The sequence below is a fragment of the Mirounga angustirostris genome, unplaced genomic scaffold, assembly GCF_029215605.1.
Source record: "Mirounga angustirostris isolate CCGP_5_RB_7025 unplaced genomic scaffold, mMirAng1.0.hap1 SCAF_4, whole genome shotgun sequence".
NCBI classification, from domain to species: Eukaryota; Metazoa; Chordata; class Mammalia; order Carnivora; family Phocidae; genus Mirounga; species Mirounga angustirostris.
The window spans coordinates 99,600,322-99,622,661 of NW_026991712.1; the positions used below are offsets into that span (position 1 = coordinate 99,600,322).

The following is a 22,340-nucleotide window of genomic DNA, read 5'->3' on the forward strand; positions in this document are numbered from 1 at the left end:
ATTCAAATAAACTGGGGAGCTCTTAAGACTACAAATTCAGCATCACTAGGTTATTCAATTTTAAAGTCTGTTACACAAGCCCGTATGGAAGCAGGGAACATGTACAAACACATATTCTTTTAAGAATAATAATTTTCCATACCAACTACATAAAAATAGAATATCCACTCCCTCTAAAATGCTTTGATGTAAGGAAGTTACATTTTGGTTGGAAACTAACTTTGGTTACTGACATTACCCCTTAATTTAGAAAAGGCGTTTTATAATAACTGGTTTTATATTATCCACATAGACTCTTAAAAAAAAATGAGAAGGACAAATCCTGTATGATCTCACTTATAGTGGAATCTTAAAAAAAAAAAAAGAAAACCCAAACTAGGAAAAAGAGATCAAATTTGTGGTTTACCAGAAGCAGAGGGGATTAGGGGAGTGGAACGTGATCAAAAGGTACAAACTTCCAGTTATAAGGTAAATAAGTACTAGGGATATAATGTACAACATGATGACTATAGTTAACATTGCTCTATGATACTTAGGAAAGTTGCTAAGAGGGTTTATCCTAAGAGTGTTCAACGCAAGAAGAAAATTTTTTTTCATTTTTTCTTTCTTTTCTATCTGTATGAGAAGATGGATGTTAGCTGAACCTACTGTGATCATTTCACTACGTATGTAAATCAAGTCATCATGCTTGTACACCTTAAACTTAAGTCATGTATATCAAACATTTCTCAATAAAACTGGAAAAAAATAAAAATAAACCACTAAAATGATTATAGTAGGACAAAAAACCGTAGGGCAGTTTAAGTAAGTAAAAACCTAAAGAAAAGGCTTTAGGCCTTCAATTTTGAGCTAAGAATCAAAATAACATTCTTATGCTATCTTTTTTTTTTTTTTAAGTGGGCTCCACGCCCAACGTCAGGCTTGAACTCATGACCCTGAGATTGAGAGTTGCATGCTCTACTGACCGAGCCAGCCAGATGCCCCTATTGTTACTCTTTTCTAAGTTACTCATTTCCATTTTAAGATCACATTAGATGATAAAGTTAGATAAAAAGGTTCTCAAATTTCTTTTTAATAATCATTAAAATAGAGAATTTTCAGGGCACCTGGGTGGCTCAGTCGTTAGGCGTCTGCCTTGGGCTAGGTTCGTGATCCCGGAGTCCTGGGATTGAGCCCCGCATCGGGCTCCCTGCTCCGTGGGAGGCCTGCTTCTCCCTCCCCCACTCCCCCTGCTTGTGTTTCCTCTCTCGCTGTGTCTGTCAAATAAATAAATAAAATCTTAAAAAAATAAATAATAAAATAGAGAATTTTCATACCCACTCAATCTTTTAAAGATTAAGCAATATTTTAAAGACATAAGGAATATATGATACCGAATACCCAGCTTAAGAAATAAATCATTATCAACACATTAACTCCTCCTGTGTGACTCTCCCTATAACTTGCAGCCTCCTTGTAATTTTTCTTTTCATTACATATGAATAGATCTCTAAGCAATATAGCTTATGATATAATAAATGCTCTCATACTATATATATATCTAACTTGATTCCTTTGAGCAACCTTACGTTTGTGAGATTCAGCCAAGGTGCTATGTGTAGTTTTTCATTGCCATTTTAGGACTAGGAAATTCTTTTATCTGTTCTACTGGGGACAGATTTATAGGTTGCTTCCATTTCTTTTTTTTAGTCATATAAGCAAGTACTACTACAGAGATTCTTGGAAAAATATCTTAGTGGCATCAGCAAGAGTTTCTTCCAGTTTGGGTATCAGCAGTATGTAACTGGGAGTGGAACTGCTGGTCATATGCTTAGTACATCCTCAACTTTCCCAGAATGTTGCCAGATTGTTCTTGAGAATGGACATAATTCTATCACTGTCAACACTGAGTAAGAGTTTCCATTACCCACATTTCAATACTGGTATTCTCAGACCTTTTAATTTTCAGCCTTCTAATAGGTTTCCAGTATTACCTCACTGTGGATTTCCCTGATTAAATGAGTTAAGTATCTTTTCATATATTTATGGGCTATTTGTGTTTCTTCTGTTCATCATTTTGCCCACTGTTTATTTGGGTTATCTGTCTTATTTTTAATTTATAGGCATTCTTATACACTGAGGATACAAATCCTTTTTTAATCACATGTGTGGCAATGTCCTCTGTGTTTTATCTCTTCATGATTTCTTTTAATGAAGTTCTTAATTTAAATGTCAAGCTTTTCCTTAATGGTTTTGTTTTTGTCTTGAGAAGGCCTTCCTCTCTCATATCATTTATTTTCAGAGGTCTTACAGCATACCAATTGAGCATGTAGGACTCTAAAGCCAGACCAGGCACTCACTTGTGGAATGACCTTAGGCAATTACCACTCTGTGACTCAGTTTTCATCTGTAAAGAACAGCAATACCTACCTCATAGCATTGTGTGATGGTAAATGCATCATTACCTATAAAGGGGTCAGTACACTGCCTGGTAAACAGTAAGCATTCAGCAAGTGTTAGCCATAATTATTATTGTTTTAAATCCATCTCCCATATTTCAATCTGTAGTCCATCAAGGTATTTATGTGAATATTAGTTCCCATATATGCAAGGAATAGAAGGACAGTCTCTATATTCCATTCCACCAGTCTGTTTGTCTCTATGCCAATAGCACACTGTCATAATTACTGTAGTTTTATAATCTTTATGTCTGTAGAGAAAGCACTTAGTTCTTGTTTTTCATCGGGAATGTTTTGGCTTTGAGTTCTCGGATCATTTTTCTTTCATATACATTCATGAACAATCTCATCAAATTACATAAAGAACTGTCATTATTTGTTTGGCAGTGCACTCAATTTGTATCAGTTTGGAGAGAACGGACATCCTTTATAATACTTAGTTTCCTGATGTAAGCAATTCCTGAGAGAAGTGCACTAAAATTTCCCATTATGATTCTGGATTTTCCCATTTCTTTTAGTTTGGTCAGTTTGGCTTCATGTACGCACTGAAGCTTTGTTATTATTATTAGGCTTACTAGGCAACACACAAGTTTAAGGCTTTTAGCTTCCAGGTGAACTGAATTGTTAACCATCGTGAAGTGACCTTCTTTATTTCTAACAAGATCTTATGCCTTCAAGTACAAATATTAACATAGCTATACCAGCTTTCTTTTGATTTGTTTTACCATGGTGTATCTTTTTCTATCCTTTTACTTTCAGGCTTACTATATCCTTACATTTTAGATATTCCTCTTGCAATTTAGTTGGATTTTATTATTTTTCCAGTCTGATATGCCTGTCCTTTAAATGAAACATTTATATTTAATAGAGTTACTGATATATTTGGATATCTAGGCTATTTTCTCCTTTACTATGGTCACTGGTGGATTACAAATTAGTTGATTTTCTAATGTTCAATCCATTTGATTTACTGTTTACTTAAATTCATTGCTGGATTTGGTTTGTGAATATTTTATTTAGAATTTCTGCCTCTAAATTTATGAGTAAAGACTTGTAATTTCTTTCTTATATTATTGTCTAATATGTATATCCAGATTACACTGTTCTCAGAAAGATAAAGTGTTCCTACTTTTCCAGTTATCTACAAAATTTTGTGGAAGGTTGGAATCAATTTTCTTGAATGTCTCATTTGTAAAATCACCTCGGCCGAGTATTTTCTCAGTGGGAAGATTTTAAATTACTGATCAAATTTCTTTATGGTTTTAGGCATTAGGGATGCTATTCACATTGCATCCTACCATTAGATTTTTTTCTAGATTCAATTTTAGTAATTTGTATTTCTAAAAATTATCCATTTCTCTTAGGTTTTCAAATATTTTGTCATAAATTATTCAGGATAATCTGTTATCTTTTTATTCTCTACTGCACCTGTATTATGTCCCCTTCTTTCACTTAAAAAAATTTTTGCTGTAGATTTGTTAGTCTTTTTTTAAAGAACCAAATTTGTATCAAAATTCTATTGAATCTTTGTTTTAATTTCATTAACTTCTGTTACTATTTTTTGCCTTCTACTTTTATTTTTTGTTTTTACGTTTTAAAAGCTGGATATTCAACTCACTTTTCAGCCTTTTCCTTTTTTTTTTTTTTTTTTAAAGATTTTATTTATTTGACAGAGAGAGATACAGCGAGAGAGGGAACACAAGCAGGGGGAGTGGGAGAGGGAGAAGCAGGCTTCCCGCGGAGCAGGGAGCCCGATGCGGGACTCGATCCCAGGACCCTGGGATCATGACCTGAGCCGAAGGCAGATGCTTAACAACTGAGCCACCCAGGCACCCCCAGCCTTTTCCCTTCTTAATTATAATGTAAATTTTGTTCTAATACCCAGTGTAAGTCCTATCCCACAGTGTGGAATTAAGTCCTAAACTATTTTCTACTTTTATTTACCATTTCTTCTCAGCCCATAACTTACTTAGAAATGTGTTTGAAAGTTTTCAAATGAATATGTTTTATATATTATCTTCTTGTTAATTTCTAGTTTAACTGCATTATGCTCAGAGCATGAAATTTATGTGATACAGATTCTTTCAAATTAGTTGAGATTAGCTTTATTGGCTTATAGCATGTGGTCAAATTTTTCAAGTGCTTAATGAATGCTTTAAAAGAATTTGAACTGTTTAGTTGCTAGGTGCAGTATTCTATATGTCTATTAAATCAATGTTTTTCACTTTTTTTTTTTTAAGATTTTATTTTTTTTGACAGAGAGAGAGCACAAGCAGGGGGAGCAGCCGGCAGAGGGAGAGCGACAAGCAGGCTTCCTGCTGAGCAGGGAGCCGGGACACGGGACTCAATCTCAGGACCCTGGGATCATGACCTGAGCGGAAGGCAGACACTTAACCTACTGAGCCACCCAGGCGCCCCCAATGTTTTTCACTTTTTAACAGTGACACATATTAAGAGATACATTTGCATTACAACCCTGACTGCACTTACACAAATGTGTAACAAATCTTCACACAACAGTACTTACTCTTATCTATCATGTATGATAACCCATTTGTGGGTGTGTGTGTGTGCGTGCGCACACGTGCGCATGTAATGATAGTTGCAACCTCTGAAACTGATTTTACAACTCATGAATAGGTCAAACCCATTAACGGTGCTTGTTAAAGCCTCTATTACTGATATCTGACTCCTGATTGATATTTAGCTATCAGTTAATGAGAGGCATGTTAAAATCACATTAAGACATAAATCTCAGATAAGACATAGACTCTGAAGCCAGACTGCCTAGGTTTAACTCCCATCTTTTCTACCTACATAGATAACCCTTGGGAAATCTACTTAACCTCTCCTGTCTCCATGTCCCCATCTGTAAATTAGGGATAACAGAAATTTACCTCCTAGAGATGTTAAGATTAAATGAGTTAAAACAGGAAAAGCACTTAAATCAGTGCCTGGAATAGTAAGCACTAATAATGTAAGCTATTATTTTCTTCAAATCTGCCTGATTGTTTTTGTTATTCCTTTAATTTTGTTACTTCTATAAATATTCAACCATAGTTATTTTGTATTCTGTATCTGATAATTCCAACATCTGAAAAGATCTTGGTGATCTAATTTTGCTTTTTGTTTATTGTCTTACTCATGTTGGCTTGTTTCTTTATGTGTTTGGTAATTTTGTTGTTGTGAACCTTTATAGACCTGGATCAAAGATGCTTTCCTCCAGAAAATACCTGGTCTTCTGCTAAGTCTCTAGGAGCATTTCTAACCCAAAAGTACTTCAGTGGATTGGGGTTTCTTTCACTGTGCAGGTAGAATAAATCAAATTCCAAACCAGTATGTAGGCTGGCTTATGAATTCAGATTCTTAAGGAACACTCCTTTTCTCTACCCTGAGCCAGCACGAGAAACAGATGTTTCCTTGCAGTTCCTTTAGCCAGCAGACTTTTCCTCGCACTGGAAATACATCAATGAACAAAAGAGGCCAAAAAATACCTGTCTTCATGCAGCTATAATGAGCAAATGGGGAGTGGTAGGAAGTGATGTTGAAGAAGTAGGTCAAGATTACATAAGGCCTTTAACCATGGTGACAACTGAGGATTTGGTTTCTAGGTGTGATGGGAAGTCACTGGAGGGTTTTGAACTGATGAATGGGACATGATATGATTTACATTTTAAAAGAGCACTCTGGCTGCTGTGTGAAAAAGTCAGTGTGAGGGATCAAGAATGGAAGCAAGAGAAATAGTTGATAAGCTAGTACCCTACTGGGAAATGTTGGTAGCTTGTACTAGGATTGTTGCAGAGTACACTGTAAGAGAGATTAGGCATATATTTTGAAGGTAGGGTTTCTGATAGGTTGGATGTAGGAAGTGAGTGGAAGAAAGGGAACAAGGATGACCCATAGGTATTTGGCCTGAATACCTGGATGAATGGTGGTACCATTTCCTGAGACGGGGCAGACTGGAGGAAGAACATGTGTGGGAAGAAAAAACAAGAGCTCTGTTTTGGACATGTTAAGTTTTAGATGCCAATTAGACATTCAAATGGAAGTGTTATATATGTGAATCTTAAACATAAGAAAAATTATGACTGGAAATATCAATTTGAAAATCATCAGTATACAGAAGATATAAAAGCCAGTCAACTGAATGAAATCATCTAGAGTTGTGCTGTTTGATATAGTAGCCACTAGTCACATATGGCTTTTAAATTTTCAATTAATTACAATTAATATTAAGAATTCATTTCCTCTTTTGCACTAGCCACATTGCAAGTGCTCATATGGCCACATATGGCCAGAGGCTATTGTACCAGACAGACTAGGTATACAATACTTCCATCTTCACAGAAAGTTCTATGAGAAGCACTGATCTAGGGGCACCTGGGTAGCTCAGTTAAGTGTCTGCCTTCAGCTCAGGTCACGATCACAGGGTTCCTGGATCGGGCCCTGTGTCAGGCTCCCTGCTCAGCAGGGAGTCTGCTTCTCTGCCTCTCCCCCTGGCTCATGCTTGCTCCATCATTCATTCATAAATAAATAAATAGATAAATAAATAATCAATCAATCAATCTAGGGACGCCTGGGTGGCTCAGTCGGTTAGGTGTTCTGCCTTTGGCTCAGGTCACGATCCCAAAGTCTTGGGATCGAGTCCCACATCGGGCTCCCTGCTCAGTGGGGAGCCTGCTTCTCCCTCTGCCTGCCACTCCCCCTGCTTGTGCTCTCTCTTCTTACAAATAAGTAAAATCTTAAAAGAAAAAGAAGCACTGATCTAGAGTATAGGATAAGAGGAAAAAGGATAAAATCAGAAAGGAAGGAAGGATAGGATAGAAAGAAAATAGGGAGGGAGAGAAGGAAGGGGGAAGGAAGAAGAGGTCCAAGAATTGATCTCTGGGCACTACAAATTTCAAGGATGGAAAGATGATAAGGAGAGAGTAATGAAGACTGAGAGTGGCCAGTGAGGTGAGAGCAAACCAGAAAAGGAGGGTAATCCTGGAAGCCAAATGAGCAAAGTATTTTGAGAAGGGAATGATCAGCGGCAGGAAACATTGCTGAGAAATCAAGTAACCTGACATTTGAAAACTGATCAATGATTTGGTAAAATGGAGATTTCTGGTAACCTTGAGAAGGTTTCAGTGTCATGATGAAGCCAAAGCCCAAGCAGAGTGACTTGAGCAGAGAATAGGAAGTGAAAAAGTAATGAACATTAATACTATTTTCAAGTTTTTTTATAAGTGGGAACAAAAAAATGGGTCTACATTTAGAGGGGTCCATGAGGACAACAGTTTGTTAAAATATGAGAGCTATTACAACATACCCTACTTGAAAATTAAGCACAGAGAAACTTTTCAGCCCATTACTCAGTTGCAAAGCACACAGTCCCATACATTACCCATACTTCAGAATCTTTCACTAAATGTTCTTTCCAAGTCTTAATCAGATGACTAGCTGCTAATTTCTCTTCCTTCTTCCTTTTTTTATATGAGTTTAGAGAAGGAAATGAGAGATGGAAGCTCGATTTTTCACTGACTTCTAAGTTCAAAACATTAATCTGTATTGGTAACTTTTATCAGACTTAGAATTTTTAATTCTCTATAAAATCTGTAAAATGGATCTCACACAATCATGTATAGAGTATTAAAAAATGTGACTCTAATATTGTCCCTTTTTATTTCTTTAATCAGAAGTTGAATTTTGGGGGCAGCTGGTTGGCTCAGTCAGTAGAGCGTGCAACTTTTTTTTGTTGTTGTATTTTTTTTATTATGTTATGTTAATCACCATACATTACATCATTAGTTTTTGATGTAGTGTTCCATGATTCACTGTTTGCATACAACACCCAGTGCTCCATGCAGAACATGCCCTCTTTAATACCCATCACCAGGCTAACCCATCCTCCCACCCTCCTCCCCTCTAGAACCCTCAGTTTGTTTTTCAGAGTCCACAGTCTCTCATGGTTAGAGTGTGCGACTCTTGATTTCAGGGTCATGAGTTCAAGCCTCACATGGGGCATAAGGCTTACTTTTAAAAAAAAAAGTACAATTTTTTTCATGTAGAAACAGAGACATTCAAGCATGTCTTTCCCTGTGGCAATGTCAAAGCAAATCTTTCTGTAGGTGCTGACCTCAAGAAAATTTCCCAGGTTTTCTGAATTTTAAAAAAATAGTAAAAATACTAAGAGATCACCTTAGAAATTAAATGGGAGGAGCGCCTGGGTGGCTCAGTCGGTTAAGTGTCTGACTCTTGATTTCAGCTCAGGTCATGATCTGAGGGTCATGAAGTGGAGCCCTGCGTCAGGCTCCACATTGAGTGTAGTCTGCTTGTCCCTTTCCCTCCCCCTGCTTGCTACTACCTACTCTCTCTCTCAAATAAATAAAATCTTAAAAAAAAAAAAAAGAAAAAAATGGGAAGAAAAGAGCTAAACAAAAATCAAATATGTAAAAACATTTGAATTAAAAAGAACCAAACAATATGTGTTTTAATTTTTACATCTTCACATTTACAAATTTTTGAGTGAGCCCATAGAGAATTTAAATGTATTTTTACAAAAGAAAATAAACATACCTTTACCTTTCCTAAGTTCATGATAACAGCTGAAAATACTATATTCTGTATTGATAAATCAATAGGACTGGTGTAAAGCAAAAAGGTAGTATAAAAGTTGAGCTTCCTGTTATATATTCTCTCTGGATATGGTAAACATGTGATAGGTAATGTAATTGAGAATAAAGAAATTGGGTTTGAATACCTATTACTTACCATGCAAACTGTTATCAATTTCAATATTCTCAGACATTACTGAATTATTTGTGCTGTAGCTCAGACCAAGAACCATTTGAAGATCTGAGAGATTTAGTCGTGCTGTTAGTTCACCACTTCTATCCCCAACCTACAACGACAAGCATTTATATTTTAGAGTAGTATTTAAAAATAAAGAATGGTGAAGATTAGCTGAAAATGTTGTGAACCTAAAACTGGAAGAAAATATAGAGAAATGAAAATAGTTATACTAGAATTAAGACACTGAACGAAAGGGGTTTTTTCAATAATTGTTTTAAAGAGGGCGCCTGGGTGGCTCAGTTGGTTAAGCGACTGCCTTCGGCTCAGGTCATGATCCTGGAGTCCTGGGATTGAGTCCCGCATCGGGCTCCCTGCTCAGCAGGGGGTCTGCTTCTCCCTCTGCCCTCTTCCCTCTCGTGCTCTCTCTCATTCTCTCTCAAATAAATAAATAAAATCTTAAAAAAAAAAAAATTGTTTTAAAGAAAAGGGAAATTTCTAAAGTATGGCAATAGGAAAGCTAATTACATTGTATCAATTCATTCTCTAAATATTAGTTGCTTTTAATTTCTATAATCATATTTAATAGTAATGTAGGTTATTCTGTGACACATTAACTTGGCATCACACGATTAAAATTTCCTTATTTTGTTTCCATTCCATAGTAATAGTTAATATATATTAAGCCAGCACTAAGCATTACACAAGGCACTTTTATATACACTATCTGTAATTCTTATAATGATTTGCAAGGTAGATATTACTCATTTTACAAATGGGAGAAATGAGACTCAGAAAAGGTTTCCAAGCTCAAATAGCCAGAAAGTGGCAAAACTGTAACAGGAACCAATCTTTGATTATAAAAATCATGTTTGCAAAACAAATTATGTTTTTGTTTCTATACCATGCTACTTTTCCATGTAGAGACAGGAGGCATATTTCAGTAATCTTTCCATTCTGCCATGCCTGGCCTTACCTTCCAGTCTTCCTACATCAAGGCCAATGCAAACAGACCTCTGATCTGTATCTTAAAATACTTTGTGCAGTTCTTAGGCCAAGGGAATAACATAGTTAAATTTATTACTAGGTCACATTGGAGCTATCTAGAGAAATAATAGGGCTTCCCCCCGCCCTGCTAATTTGTGAATCATAATAGCACAGATAGCAGTGTTTTAGTTTCATACCTCTCTTGAAATTTCCAAGTGCTTTTCAGCAAAATGCATCGCTTGATCATGATTCCCTAGAGCGGTGTATGCATTTCCTAAGCTCCAACATGCTCTTCCTTCACCAATTCTACAAAACAATTCAAAGCTAACATGCAGTTATCTGAAAGAGAGCTGTGTGTGGAATAAAAGCTATCTAGTAGTAATTAAAGGCATAAATAATGCTTTGGATTTATTTGGTCTTTCATATAAAGAACATACTTTCTTAACATAAGAGACTTATTAGACTATCCAGATAATACTGAACTCAGTGTCAGGTATTAAAATGGGAAGCATTCTTTTAAAACATACAATTTATTATGAAATAATAAAATCTCAGGGATAGGTCTTCTAGTTAAACTACTCCATTTTCTTTCCATGATAGCCCAGGTAATCATTCAGTCCATGTTTGAATACCACTGGGGAGAGAGCTCACTAGAAGTAGCATACTTCATTTTGAACAACTACAGAGAAGTTCTTTATAATGAAGTAAAAATCTGTCTTCCTAAAGCAAACATCATGGACTAAATGTATGCACAGATATACTGCTTTTTCATACATTTTTTTTTTTTAAATAGCCATCAACATTTAAAAATCAGAAGATTTCAAATAAAACTCAGGACTTCCAGCTTCTCTTTAAAAAAGAGGAGTATATGGACATAACATCCGCGGGCCTGCCTAGCAACAATGAGCTGGAGCTGAGGAGCAGCTGTGCCCTTTACATTGGGCCTTATATGTAAGTTGACCATAATTCTCATACTGATCCAGTCAGGAGGACCTTTGTAGGCAACTGAGTTTGTGACCTATTTGTGTCTTGGTTCAAGGCTATATGGGCCAGTCTAATCTTCTCAGACATGCTAGTCCTTCAAACAATAATATAGAGAAGAGGTGACTCAAACAGAAGAAATTCCTTGAAAAAGAATTAAAAAGAAAACAAACAAAAACAAAGGAAAAATTCTAGGGATTCACTAATGCATCTATATTTTATGATAATTATAGTAAAAAGGTGTATAACTTGCCTGTCATTTAGCTCTTGAGCAATTGCTAAGTGCTTCAGATGATAGTCAATGGCCTTTTCGTAGTCTTGAAGCAAAGTGTATGTGTTTCCAAGACTATAACAAGACTGTGCTTCAGCAGCTCTGTCTTTAAGCTGTCGAGCCAAGAGTAGTGTCTTTCTGAAAAAAGAAATTAATTCTTACACAATGATCATTTTTATTTTTGGCTATACTAATTGTAAAATCAAACTCTCGTTTTTCCTTCTGCCTTTAAAGTAAATCTATTTTAGAGTTTAATATCCCACACTTTCTCCACTACGTTTAGACAAAATGAAAAGATGTCTTGGAATCACAAAAACCAAATCCAAACTCTAATATAGATATACTCTATATAATATAGAATTTTTAACATTTAAAAAAAAAAAACTGTCCCAGTCGTAGTAGCAATAACTTAAAGTAAGAGAATTTTGTCCACATAACATCTCTTTGCAATCAGACTGTTGTCTTTGCATTTTGTCAAAACTTAAAATACTTAGTTAAAATTCTAATGTATAGGTTATTAGTCACTGATTCATGAAAAATATTAAATACCATATTTAAACATTAACCAAATTCTACCTAATATTCACTGAATCGTCAACGAGAAGCTAGTGTAGCAGCTAAGAGTGTGGACCCTAGAGCCAGACTGGGTTCAAATCCCAACTTTGCCAATTATTAGCTCTGTAATGGGGCAATTCACTCAACCTCTCTCTGTTTCTTCATATGTAAAATGGGGAAAATACCTCACAGGGTTTTGTGAGGATTAAATGAATTAGTATACATGAAGTGCTTAGAATAGCATCTTGTTCACAGTATATGATAATAAATGTTAATACTGTTTTGTTATTATCGTCAGCACTTAATCCTACAGATGCTTTAGCTCCAATAACTTAAATGGCTCCTATTATTTCTGCCAAATAGTATAAATATTTCATATGATTTATAATTATATGAAAAATAAGTATATGATAATCCGATAGCTTTAAGCAAACCTGAAATTATGTATTTAATAATGATACCTTCAAAGCTGTTACCTTGGGAGGCTACACACTTATTACACACGTATTGTAATATTGCCTCCTCTCATACATTTTTGGAAGACTTTTGGATTTGCTTTCAGATCCTGGGGTATCTTTCTGGCACATCATTATTCTTTGAGGGTATAGTTAATTTGTAAATGTTCAGAAGTCCTTCTGGAACCAAATTCAATTGCTAAAGTAGGTTTACCAAACTACTGCTTTCTATCCTGAAGGATATAAATTTAAAATGTTAAGACAGGGGCACCTGGGTGGCTCAGTCGGTTAAGTGTCTGCCTTTATTTTAGCTCGGGTCATGATCCTGGGGTCCTGGGATCAAGTCCCGCATCAGGCTCCAGTCCCACATCGGGCTCCCTGTTCTGTGGGGAGCCTGCTTCTCCCTCTGCTTCTCTCTCTCTCTCTCTCATGAATAAATAAAATTTAAAAAATCTTTAAACTGTTAAGACAGTTTTCTTGTGTGGTCCTGAAAACAATTCTAAAGGAGAGTTCTCTCTGAGTTCTAGCCTACTTATGGAGAGGGCAGTGGGAGGAAGTTTCATTACTTTATACTCATGCTTTTTAGTCAAATAGCCACCATCCACTTTCTTACAGAACTTTTCAGTATTTAATACAAGTAGATCATTCATTAACTAAGATATCTGTCTTTTGCTTTAAAATATAAGAAATTTTCTATTTAAAATCAAAATATATACTCCTTATATAGTAATATATTTTATTTGGAAGGATATTTCATATTTAACCAACCAACAAATATTTACCATTGGTCAATGTTTAGAGTACGATGGATGACATTCTAGTTTTTTAAATGGACCCAAAGCAATTTTACCGTTTTTTTAGATAACAAACTGTCCAAAACTCTCTCACATTGGATTCTTTAACAATAAAATACAAATCAATCACTGTATCTGTGGTTCAAACTGGCTTCTGCCTAAGGTCTGCATGGGCCTTCAATCCCCACTAATTAGAGAAAATTCCAAACTAGAAAGCATAGACCGGACAATCTCAAACAGTCTACACTTTGCTATTACCTATGTTTCAAGTCTATTGATAGATCAGAAAGACCCTGCCCAGAAGAAGCTGGGTTTGCTAACTCCTCAGGTAAGTGAATGAGGCCTCAGTTTACGGTGAGGATCAAAGATGGGCAGAGGAGAGTGCTCAACACTGCTCAACAAGGGGGTGCGATGGTAGGGAAAAAAATTCAGTGATCACTGGCAAAAACTAGGGCATATTTTTGTTATCAGGCTTTCTTGTGGCTTTTCTTCAAACACATAATTGGGTAATAAATAAATAAATAAACACACACACACATACACACACACACACACCACATGCTAAACAGGTTTAAAAGACTTTAAAAGTTTATGGGGCGCCTGGGTGGCTCAGTCATTAAGCGTCTGCCTTCGGCTCGGGTCATGATCCTGGTGTCCTGGGATTGAGCCCCGCATCGGGCTCCCTGCTCAGCAGGAAGCCTGCTTCTCCCTCTCCCACTCCCCCTGCTTGTGTTCCCTCCCTTGCTGTGTCTCTCTCTGTCAAATAAATAAATCTTAAAAAAAAAAAAGACTTTAAAAGTTTAGAATTTCACTTAAAAACAATTAGTTTTAAAGATAAAAACTTACAAAAATATAAAGGAGTCATACCACTACCATTTAACCTAAGGTACAATAATACCAGGTCCTATGCAAAGTAAGTGCTGAATTTATTCTTTTATTCAATCCTCACAACAATACCAAAAGCAAGGAATTGGCATTATCCGTTACAGATGAAGAAACTGAGGCTTAGAAGCACAAGGTCCTACTGCTAGTATGTGCAAAAAGCAGGTTTTAAACCCAAAGCCTATCATTTAATAGGATTGCATAACTACTCATTTTACATTTATCTACAGAAATATTAGACTAACTTGTAGTATTCAGAGGCAGTTTCAAATTCACCAAGAAATATATATGCATTTCCAAGGTTGCTATATGCTCTTCTTTCAGCTGCTTTATCTCCAAATTCTTTTGCAATAAGGAGACGCTGAAACAGAAAATTCTAATTAGATATAGCTATAATAAAACTAAAGAATAATCTAATCACTGTTCAAAACACTGATGGAGAAAATGATCTGGCTCTGAAGCCTTGCACTATACCTGCTCATGAGCTATAACCGCATCCCTGAAGTTGCCAAGTAGGTAATGTGTATTTCCAAGATTTCCAAAGGCACGTCCTTGGGCTGCTCGATCACCCAAAGCAGTCACTAGTGATAGGTTTTCCCTAAATGGTAAGAAAAGTTGTGAAAAAATAAGTCTGAGAAAAAAATGTATTGATTTGACTTACAAATCAAATTCTTTTTATCAAAAAAATTTTAAATAAGCTTAGAGCTGTAATGTGCCACATTTTAAAGCTATGTCTATGAAAGGGATGCCTGGCGGGCTCAGTTGGTCGAGTGTCCCACTCTTGATTTCGGCTCATTTCATGATCTCAGCGTTGTAAGATCAAGCCCAACATCTGGCTCTGTGCTCAGCAGGAAGTCTGCTTGAGATTCTCTCCCTCTCTGTCTGCCCCTCCCCCCGCTCACGTGCACATTCTCTCTCTAAATAAATAAATAAAATCTTAAAAAAAAAAAGATATATCTATGATGGAGGGTGAGAACTGGGAACACTAACTGAGAACTGGGAATATTAAATAACTGGGAACACTTTACTGAATCATTCAGGCAGGTTTCTGTCCAAAGTCAAAAACGGGGTCAATCTTAGAACCCTTACAGCTAAGAAGTTCTATGAAATTCTACTAGTTAAGAGACTAAATTTACTCCACATAACTTAGGCTAATGATTGATATTTCTTGTTTTTGCCACTAAGTGGCACTGGCTAACAGTTTAAAGGAAAGCTTTCCTGGAAGGGGATTACTCCTAACACTAAAACAGTTAGCAGCAATTTGGTGGTTTATTTTTACTTGCTAGTCCATAATTCTAAAACCTTTGCCAAACTTAAAAATGTATTACTGGATAAAGAATGTAGAGTAGATCCAAGGCTTAGGTGGGCCACATGACTGCATCAGTGCTACTTACTCATAATAATCCACAGCTGCCTGAAGGGCATTTCTCACTTCTTCTGGAAATTCTCCCATGTCCTGAAGACCAGGGCAGCCAAAACTTTTCCCTTTGGCGTGATACACATTTCCAAGATTGTAAAGTGCTCTTGCTTCTCCCACCTAGATGAAGATATCAGCAGAATTTACATTTTGAAATCAGAAGCCAAGTATTCTAATGCCAATCACATATTCATTTATAATATCCTTGATGGTCAAGAAAAAGAAATGTTTGCATTGGCCATCCACACAGAACCAAACAAATGATTACTTATGAAAGAAGAATGTGTTATTTTCTTTTTCTTTGCTATTTTAAATTTTTAAATTTTTTCTATGAATTTTTTTTGGTATTAACTTTTAGTAAACTACAGAATAATTAAATAGGATTAAAACACAAAGCAATTTCAATGAAAACATTTGGCCTGCCATCTAATGTTCCTTATTACCTTGTCATTAAGCTCTCTAGAAATATCTAGGTGTCGCTGACAACAAACTACAGCTTCATCAAAATTCCCAAGAACTTTTAAGGTATTTCCCAGATTACCACTAGCTTTGGCTTCCCCCAGCTGGTCTCCAATAGTCCTGGAAGAAAAAAAAGGAAGTGGTGTTAAAAATAAAGCAGCCAGAGTATAGTTTTCCCCAGAAGACAACTGACATGCTTTAGGTATAAAGGACCCATTAGCCTTGAAACCTACTTTAAATAAAAATTTTAAACTGACCTTTCTGTATTTAAATTTAATTAATTTTCATTCATTTAATTAAACTCTAGGGTCGTTCACTACTATTAATTCATTTAATTAAACTGTGATCAGCCTAAAGACTAGTTTTAGAATGCAATGCTACTGAATTAGAACTCACTAAAATGTATTAAGTTCATTTTTTTAATTGAATGAAAATATTTTAAGGGACATTTAGGGAGGAAGGGTATTAAAAAGCTTAAATTACCTTGCAAGAGTTAAATCATGATGATGATATTCTAATGCTTTGGCATAATCATGCAAATAGAAATAAGCATTGCCCAGCTGGCTGTAAATAGCACTAAGTGTTTTTAGGTCTTCAGTTCCAACTTGAACTGCAGCTTCAAAGAAGGACACACCAGCACGGCAGTCTCCTGATTTACACAGACGTTCCCCTTCCAAGGCCAGTTCTAGGCAAGAAGCTTCCATTCTATAAAATTATACAGGACAGACATTTACAACAGTACATTACAACCGCACCACAGTATTTCTAACTTCAGGTAATATCATTTTAATGTTGACTGTGGCTACTCTTGCTCAGAAAAGCTGCCTCTATAATTGAAGTAGATATACATTATTGATAAAACAGTCAACTATTATTTATAGCACGCGCTAATTTGCCTAATCGAATATTTCTGAGCCTCAGAGGTCTTTTATAAAGGATAGCTAAGTATCTCTATACAGAGCCCATTTTAAATGGCCCATCCAGAGCAACCCACTTTACCAATGAGAGAAACTAAAGTAGTGTTTCCTAAACTATTCTGAGTTGTGGCAGTCATACAGACTTCCTGAGAGTTTGGGGAAAAAACAGGTACCTGGGGAAGGTGAAGGCCTATAATTAACACCCTTCTCTATCCACATATCGAAGTGATCTACTCACCTGTCCATCAACCCTTCCTACTACCATCTATACCTCTTTTTCTGTCTCATACACTCATACAGACACACACTCCTTCCTGTTCTCACCACATGATCATCTATACCTCAGAAAAAAAGAGGAGCAAAATATTTTGATCTATAAGGCACACATCCATAAGAGAACTAAGTGTCAAGAAACTTTATGTTAGAAAGCAATAATTTAAAAGATTTGCAGAAATTCTAATTCTCAAAGTCTGTCACTGGATTTTTAAAAGCCAGAAGAATTGGGAGCCTGGGTGGCTCAGTTGGTTAAGCGACTGCCTTCAGCTCAGGTCATGATCCTGGAGTCCCGGGATCGAGTCCCACATCGGGCTCCCTGCTCGGCGGGGAGTCTGCTTCTCCCTCTGACTCTCCCCCTCTCATGCTCTCTATCACTATCTCTCTCAATAAAAAAAAAAAAAAAAAAAAAAAAGCCAGAAGAATTAAGTTAGTATAAATCTATGTAGAAGAAAAAGCACTGATACTTCAGGTTCTAATCCTAGACTTTAGTAGGTGCCTTTCACCAAAGTTGCCACTGTGTTTCTTCAACATTTTTATGATTTCTGCTATGTCTATGTATTACCTAATCATTCACTTAAATGTGTTTCTATAATTTGGCAAATTTTGAAATCGGCACATGTCCTTAAAAAAAACCTCTAGCTTCATCCAAAGCAGTATCCATGGAGCTGTTGAGTTTGATGTGATACTTATGTTTATTTTCTAATGCACATTAAGACAAATATGTAAGTAAAATAAGAAAGCAAAATTACCTTATGTAATACGACTGGTACACATATCACCCTTTAGAAAATCCTGGTTGAGCTCATCAAGCATTTTGATTTTGTGAGCAACACGAAATTACTCCTTACTAGAATTAGCTTTGAACAACTCTAACAGAGCAGTGATTCTTAATCCTGGCTGCACAACAGCAGAGTTCATGTGGAGTGTTTAAAACTCTCAATGCAGGGCACGTGGGTGGTACGGTTGGTTGAGCGTGCAACTCTTGGTTTCGCCTCAGGTGGTGATCTTAATGTTGTGATCTCAGAGTCATGAGATCAAGCCCCGTGTCAGGCTCTACACTCAGGGTGGAGTCTGCTTATGACTCTCTCCCTCTGCCCTTCTCTATGATAAAGAAATAAATCTTTAAAAATAAATAAATAAAACTCTCAATGCTGGGTCCTACTCTCTGGGTATGAGGTCTGGCTCACAGTATTTTTTAAATACCTCCAGGTAATTCCAACATACAAGCCAGAGTTGAGAATCACTGCTTTACCAGGAAATGTGAATTAAACCACCACTCACCCTAAATTCAAACACGATTATACTTCTGTATTTCTAGTAGCAGGTCAATTAACATTCAGATACTTCCTTTGGCCTATAAAATGTCAAGGTTCCTTAAAGCCATAAATTAAAATGGAATTGCAAAAGTAGAAAATAAATCTGGTAAGCCTAAGAGAAAAGTCTGGACTAAGATTAACAGAGCCAATTGCAAAGGCTCAAAGCTGGCTTTTAGTTCGGGATAAACAGATTTATGTAGTCATCTCTGATAGGTAATTTTCAAGTTTTATATGCAGGTATCTTTTTTTTTTTTTTTTTTACAATTCAAGTAATTTAGCCAAAGGATACTCTCTGTTCATAGTCAGACTAGTGATTTCACCCTCACTTTATGATCTAAGCAAAATAATGCAAGTAAACCTCTATTTAACATTTTGCTTCAACATTAGACCAAGTCAATTAGATACAAAGATGGAAGATCTTAAGTACATGGAAAAATTAATCGGTTAAATCAGAAAACGTAAATTGCTATATTTCTTCATGTCATTTCAAATTAATAAAACCAATTTGTTTTTCACAAGTAAAAACTGCCCTTTAGAACTATATTTCTGAAAATTAGAGACTTCATAAAGAAAAAGATTATTTTTGTTTAAGGTTTTATAAGATTACCAGTATATTGTGTGTGAAGAGAAACAAGGTAGCAAAAGACTACCATGTAAAAATGTGATTTTATTAAAGTGTTCTTCTGCTAGATGAGCTACCAAAACGAGGTGTCTTTATTTGTCTGAATACCAAAACCACTGAACTTACAAGAATTACCACAGGAAAGAAATTGGAAAATGTATTTTTACATATAAAATATATTACTTTTTCTATTAAAATTTTTTATTTTTTGAAAGATTTATTTATTTAACTTATTTAAGCGAGCGTGAGAGAGCATGTGCGCATGAATACAAGTAGAGGGAGGCAGAGGGAGAAGCAGATTCTCCAGTGAGCAGGGAGCCCTATGCAGGGCTCGATCCCATCATGATCTGAGCCGAAGCAGAAGTTTAACCAACTGAGCTACCCAGGTACACCTCTATTAAAAAAAAAATTTTTTTAAAGATTTTATTTGAGAGAGAATGAGAGAGAGAGAGCCCAAGAGGGGGAGAGCGGGAGAGGGAGAAGCAGACTCCCCACTGAGCAGGGAGCCCAATGTGGGACTCAATCCCGGGACTCCAGAATCATGACCTGAGCCGAAGGCAGTCGCTTAACCAACTGAGCCACCCAGGCGCCCCTATTAAAAATTTTTAATTTAAGCATTATTCTAATTATGTAAATTATATACTGAGCAATTTCACTGCTAGGAATTGATATTAAATCTATAGGTACACAAATTCAAAAAAATATATGTGAAAGGATGTTCACAGCAGCAAAAAACCCCACACAATTTAAATGTCCATCAATAGAGTATTAAAGAAAATGCACGGTACAATGGAATACTAATGATCGTATTCACTGAGTATTTACTGAGGGAGAGGTAGAGAAATAGTTACACGCAACAGCACCATCTGTTCAGGATGGGTAGCTGGCTGGCCAGGAAATCAGAGATAAGGTAGAACTGGCTATTCAGATATAAGGCATGTAAAAAATTGGAAATTTACAACATGTTTACTATATCCATATAAACCAGAAAAATGTCTTCTTCAAATAAATATCTTCACCACAAATATTTGACTTTCTGGATTTAAGCTTACACATTATTCTGGAACCATCAAACCAAATGATGTTGTATATAATATTAATTTAGCTATAGACTAAATAGTGTCATAAGAGCTACAAATTTTTAAAAAGGCATTTTATTTTATTTTAAAGATTTTATTTGACAGAGAGAGCGTGCATGAGTGAGCGCATGCATGCACCAGCTGGGGGTGGGGGGGAGAGAAGGAGACTCCCTGCTGAGCAGGGAGCCCAATGCAGGACTTGATCCCAGGACATTGAGATCATGACCCAAGCGGAAGGCAGATGCCCAACCGACTGAGCCACCCAGGCGCCCCCTTAAAAAGGCATTTTGGATAATTTTCATTAGGACGAATGACAGCAAACTGGAACCCTGCTGGCTACTCAGCTGTCTCTGAAGTCCATGAAGTAAGAATACCCTGTAAGGGAAACTACCTTAGCAAAGTTACTTCAGTAACTAAGTCCCAAAATAAAGTCCCAAACTCTCTAGTTTATTAGTAATTCTAAGAAATATTTGGCTCTGGTATAATTTTATTAGAAAAGAAGTCAATATTCTGGCAAAATCTCCCAACGCCTCAATCAAATATATCTAATTGCAAAGTAGGCAAGGCAGGTTGGTTTATAAATTTTTTAGAAGATCATTAAATAGTAAGAGAGAAAGTAATTTCATATCCTCTTTGTCTCTATGAGAGAATAGAATTACTTCATTTGTTTACCAGCTGGGTTGGAAACAAAGAACATACCCAGAACAGAAGACAAACTGGGAAAATAACTCCATTAACATACATCCCACATACAAAGTTTCTTTTACTCTTCCTAATGGCCTATCTAGTTGTATAATCAAAGAAAATACATTCCTAATAACTATAAATAAACACAGTACTATTATCCTTAACTGAAATGTTTTTGTTTTTTCTAATAGACCATTATAGCTATAATTCCTCATTTTTGCACAAACTCATGTCATTTCAATGATTTTTATATTTTATTATTATTTACTTTTCTTCCTTTACTTCCTTAATTTTGGTTTCTTGTGTTCATGGCATACCAATGAAAGCAAAAGAGGATTAAAAACCTCAATGCTACATCATTTTAAAAGCTTTAATGCAGATTATGTTCAAATCGGATCCTCCCCTCAAAGGGTTTACATACTATTTAAGAATAAATGATGGGGTTGAGGACTCAAGATTCAAAACAAGAGTGCTCTGCATCTTCATTGTGCTGTCTTCTGCAGCTGTCAAATCTCTTTTTATAGACTTTAGCTCCCTCCACCTTCTATGGGTTCTAATTGAGCATGGATCTTTTCCATTATCAATCCTAGCCCCACAAACAATTTTCATCCATTCAATTTACCACATATATCTAGTTATTCTAGTTTACTTTGTGAAAGAGAAAGTAGTGTAAATTTGTCTTGATTTAGATTTGAATTTTGATTGGTAACTTAGTTTTAAAAGTGATTTTACTATATATTATATCAAATTTAACTCTCAAAATAACGCTCTGAGATAGGTATTATTACAGAAGAGGAAAATGATGCTCAGACAGGTTGAACGACCTATTAATAAGATCATGGGAATGCAAAGCTGAGAAATGAAATCCTATCTTTGTCTCCAAACCCAGTGCTATTTCCACCATTCCACATTACCTCAAACTATTCTTGAGGAAAGAATATTAACAACTACATTTACCTAGCAAAACTGAAGAATTCAACACCAAAATTATATTCCTTTACAACTTGCATACAATTGTCTAATTTTTACAATATGAAAGTACTGAAGTGTTTATTATCCATAGTAACAAGTATGAACAAAAAAATTTCTCAAAGAAATACAAAACTAGAGAAACTAGTTTGATAATGAACCTGATATATCCATCTTTCAACATCAACATTACCAATATGTAATATAGTATGTTTCATCTCTACTTCCATCCTCACTCTCCAACCCCAGATTCTTTTGAAGTACATCCCAGAAAGCATACAATTTCACTTGTAAATATCTTAGTATATATCTCTAAGAGTCATTTTCTTTTTATTTTTTATTGTTATGTTAATCACCATACATTACATCATTAGTTTTTGATGTAGTGTTCCATGATTCATTGTTTGCGTATAACACCCAGTACTCCATTCAGTACGTGCCCTCTTTAAGACTCATCACCATTT

General features: G+C 35.8%; 1 protein-coding gene across 5 annotated transcripts in view; it reads right to left on the bottom strand.

Annotated features, from left to right (window-relative positions):
- Positions 1–22,340, bottom strand: part of GPSM2 (G protein signaling modulator 2) — a 60,904-nt gene that overhangs the window by 24,888 nt on the left and 13,676 nt on the right. For all 5 annotated transcript variants that reach the window (XM_064588719.1, XM_064588720.1, XM_064588718.1 and 2 more), the window contains 8 exons: positions 16,494–16,715; positions 15,995–16,130; positions 15,529–15,671; positions 14,609–14,732; positions 14,380–14,495; positions 11,431–11,586; positions 10,394–10,502; positions 9,192–9,321 (listed from right to left, as the gene is read on the bottom strand). In XM_064588719.1, the coding sequence (XP_064444789.1) occupies positions 9,192–9,321; positions 10,394–10,502; positions 11,431–11,586; positions 14,380–14,495; positions 14,609–14,732; positions 15,529–15,671; positions 15,995–16,130; positions 16,494–16,715 (1,136 nt within the window). The remainder of the gene's footprint in view (positions 1–9,191; positions 9,322–10,393; positions 10,503–11,430; positions 11,587–14,379; positions 14,496–14,608; positions 14,733–15,528; positions 15,672–15,994; positions 16,131–16,493; positions 16,716–22,340) is intronic.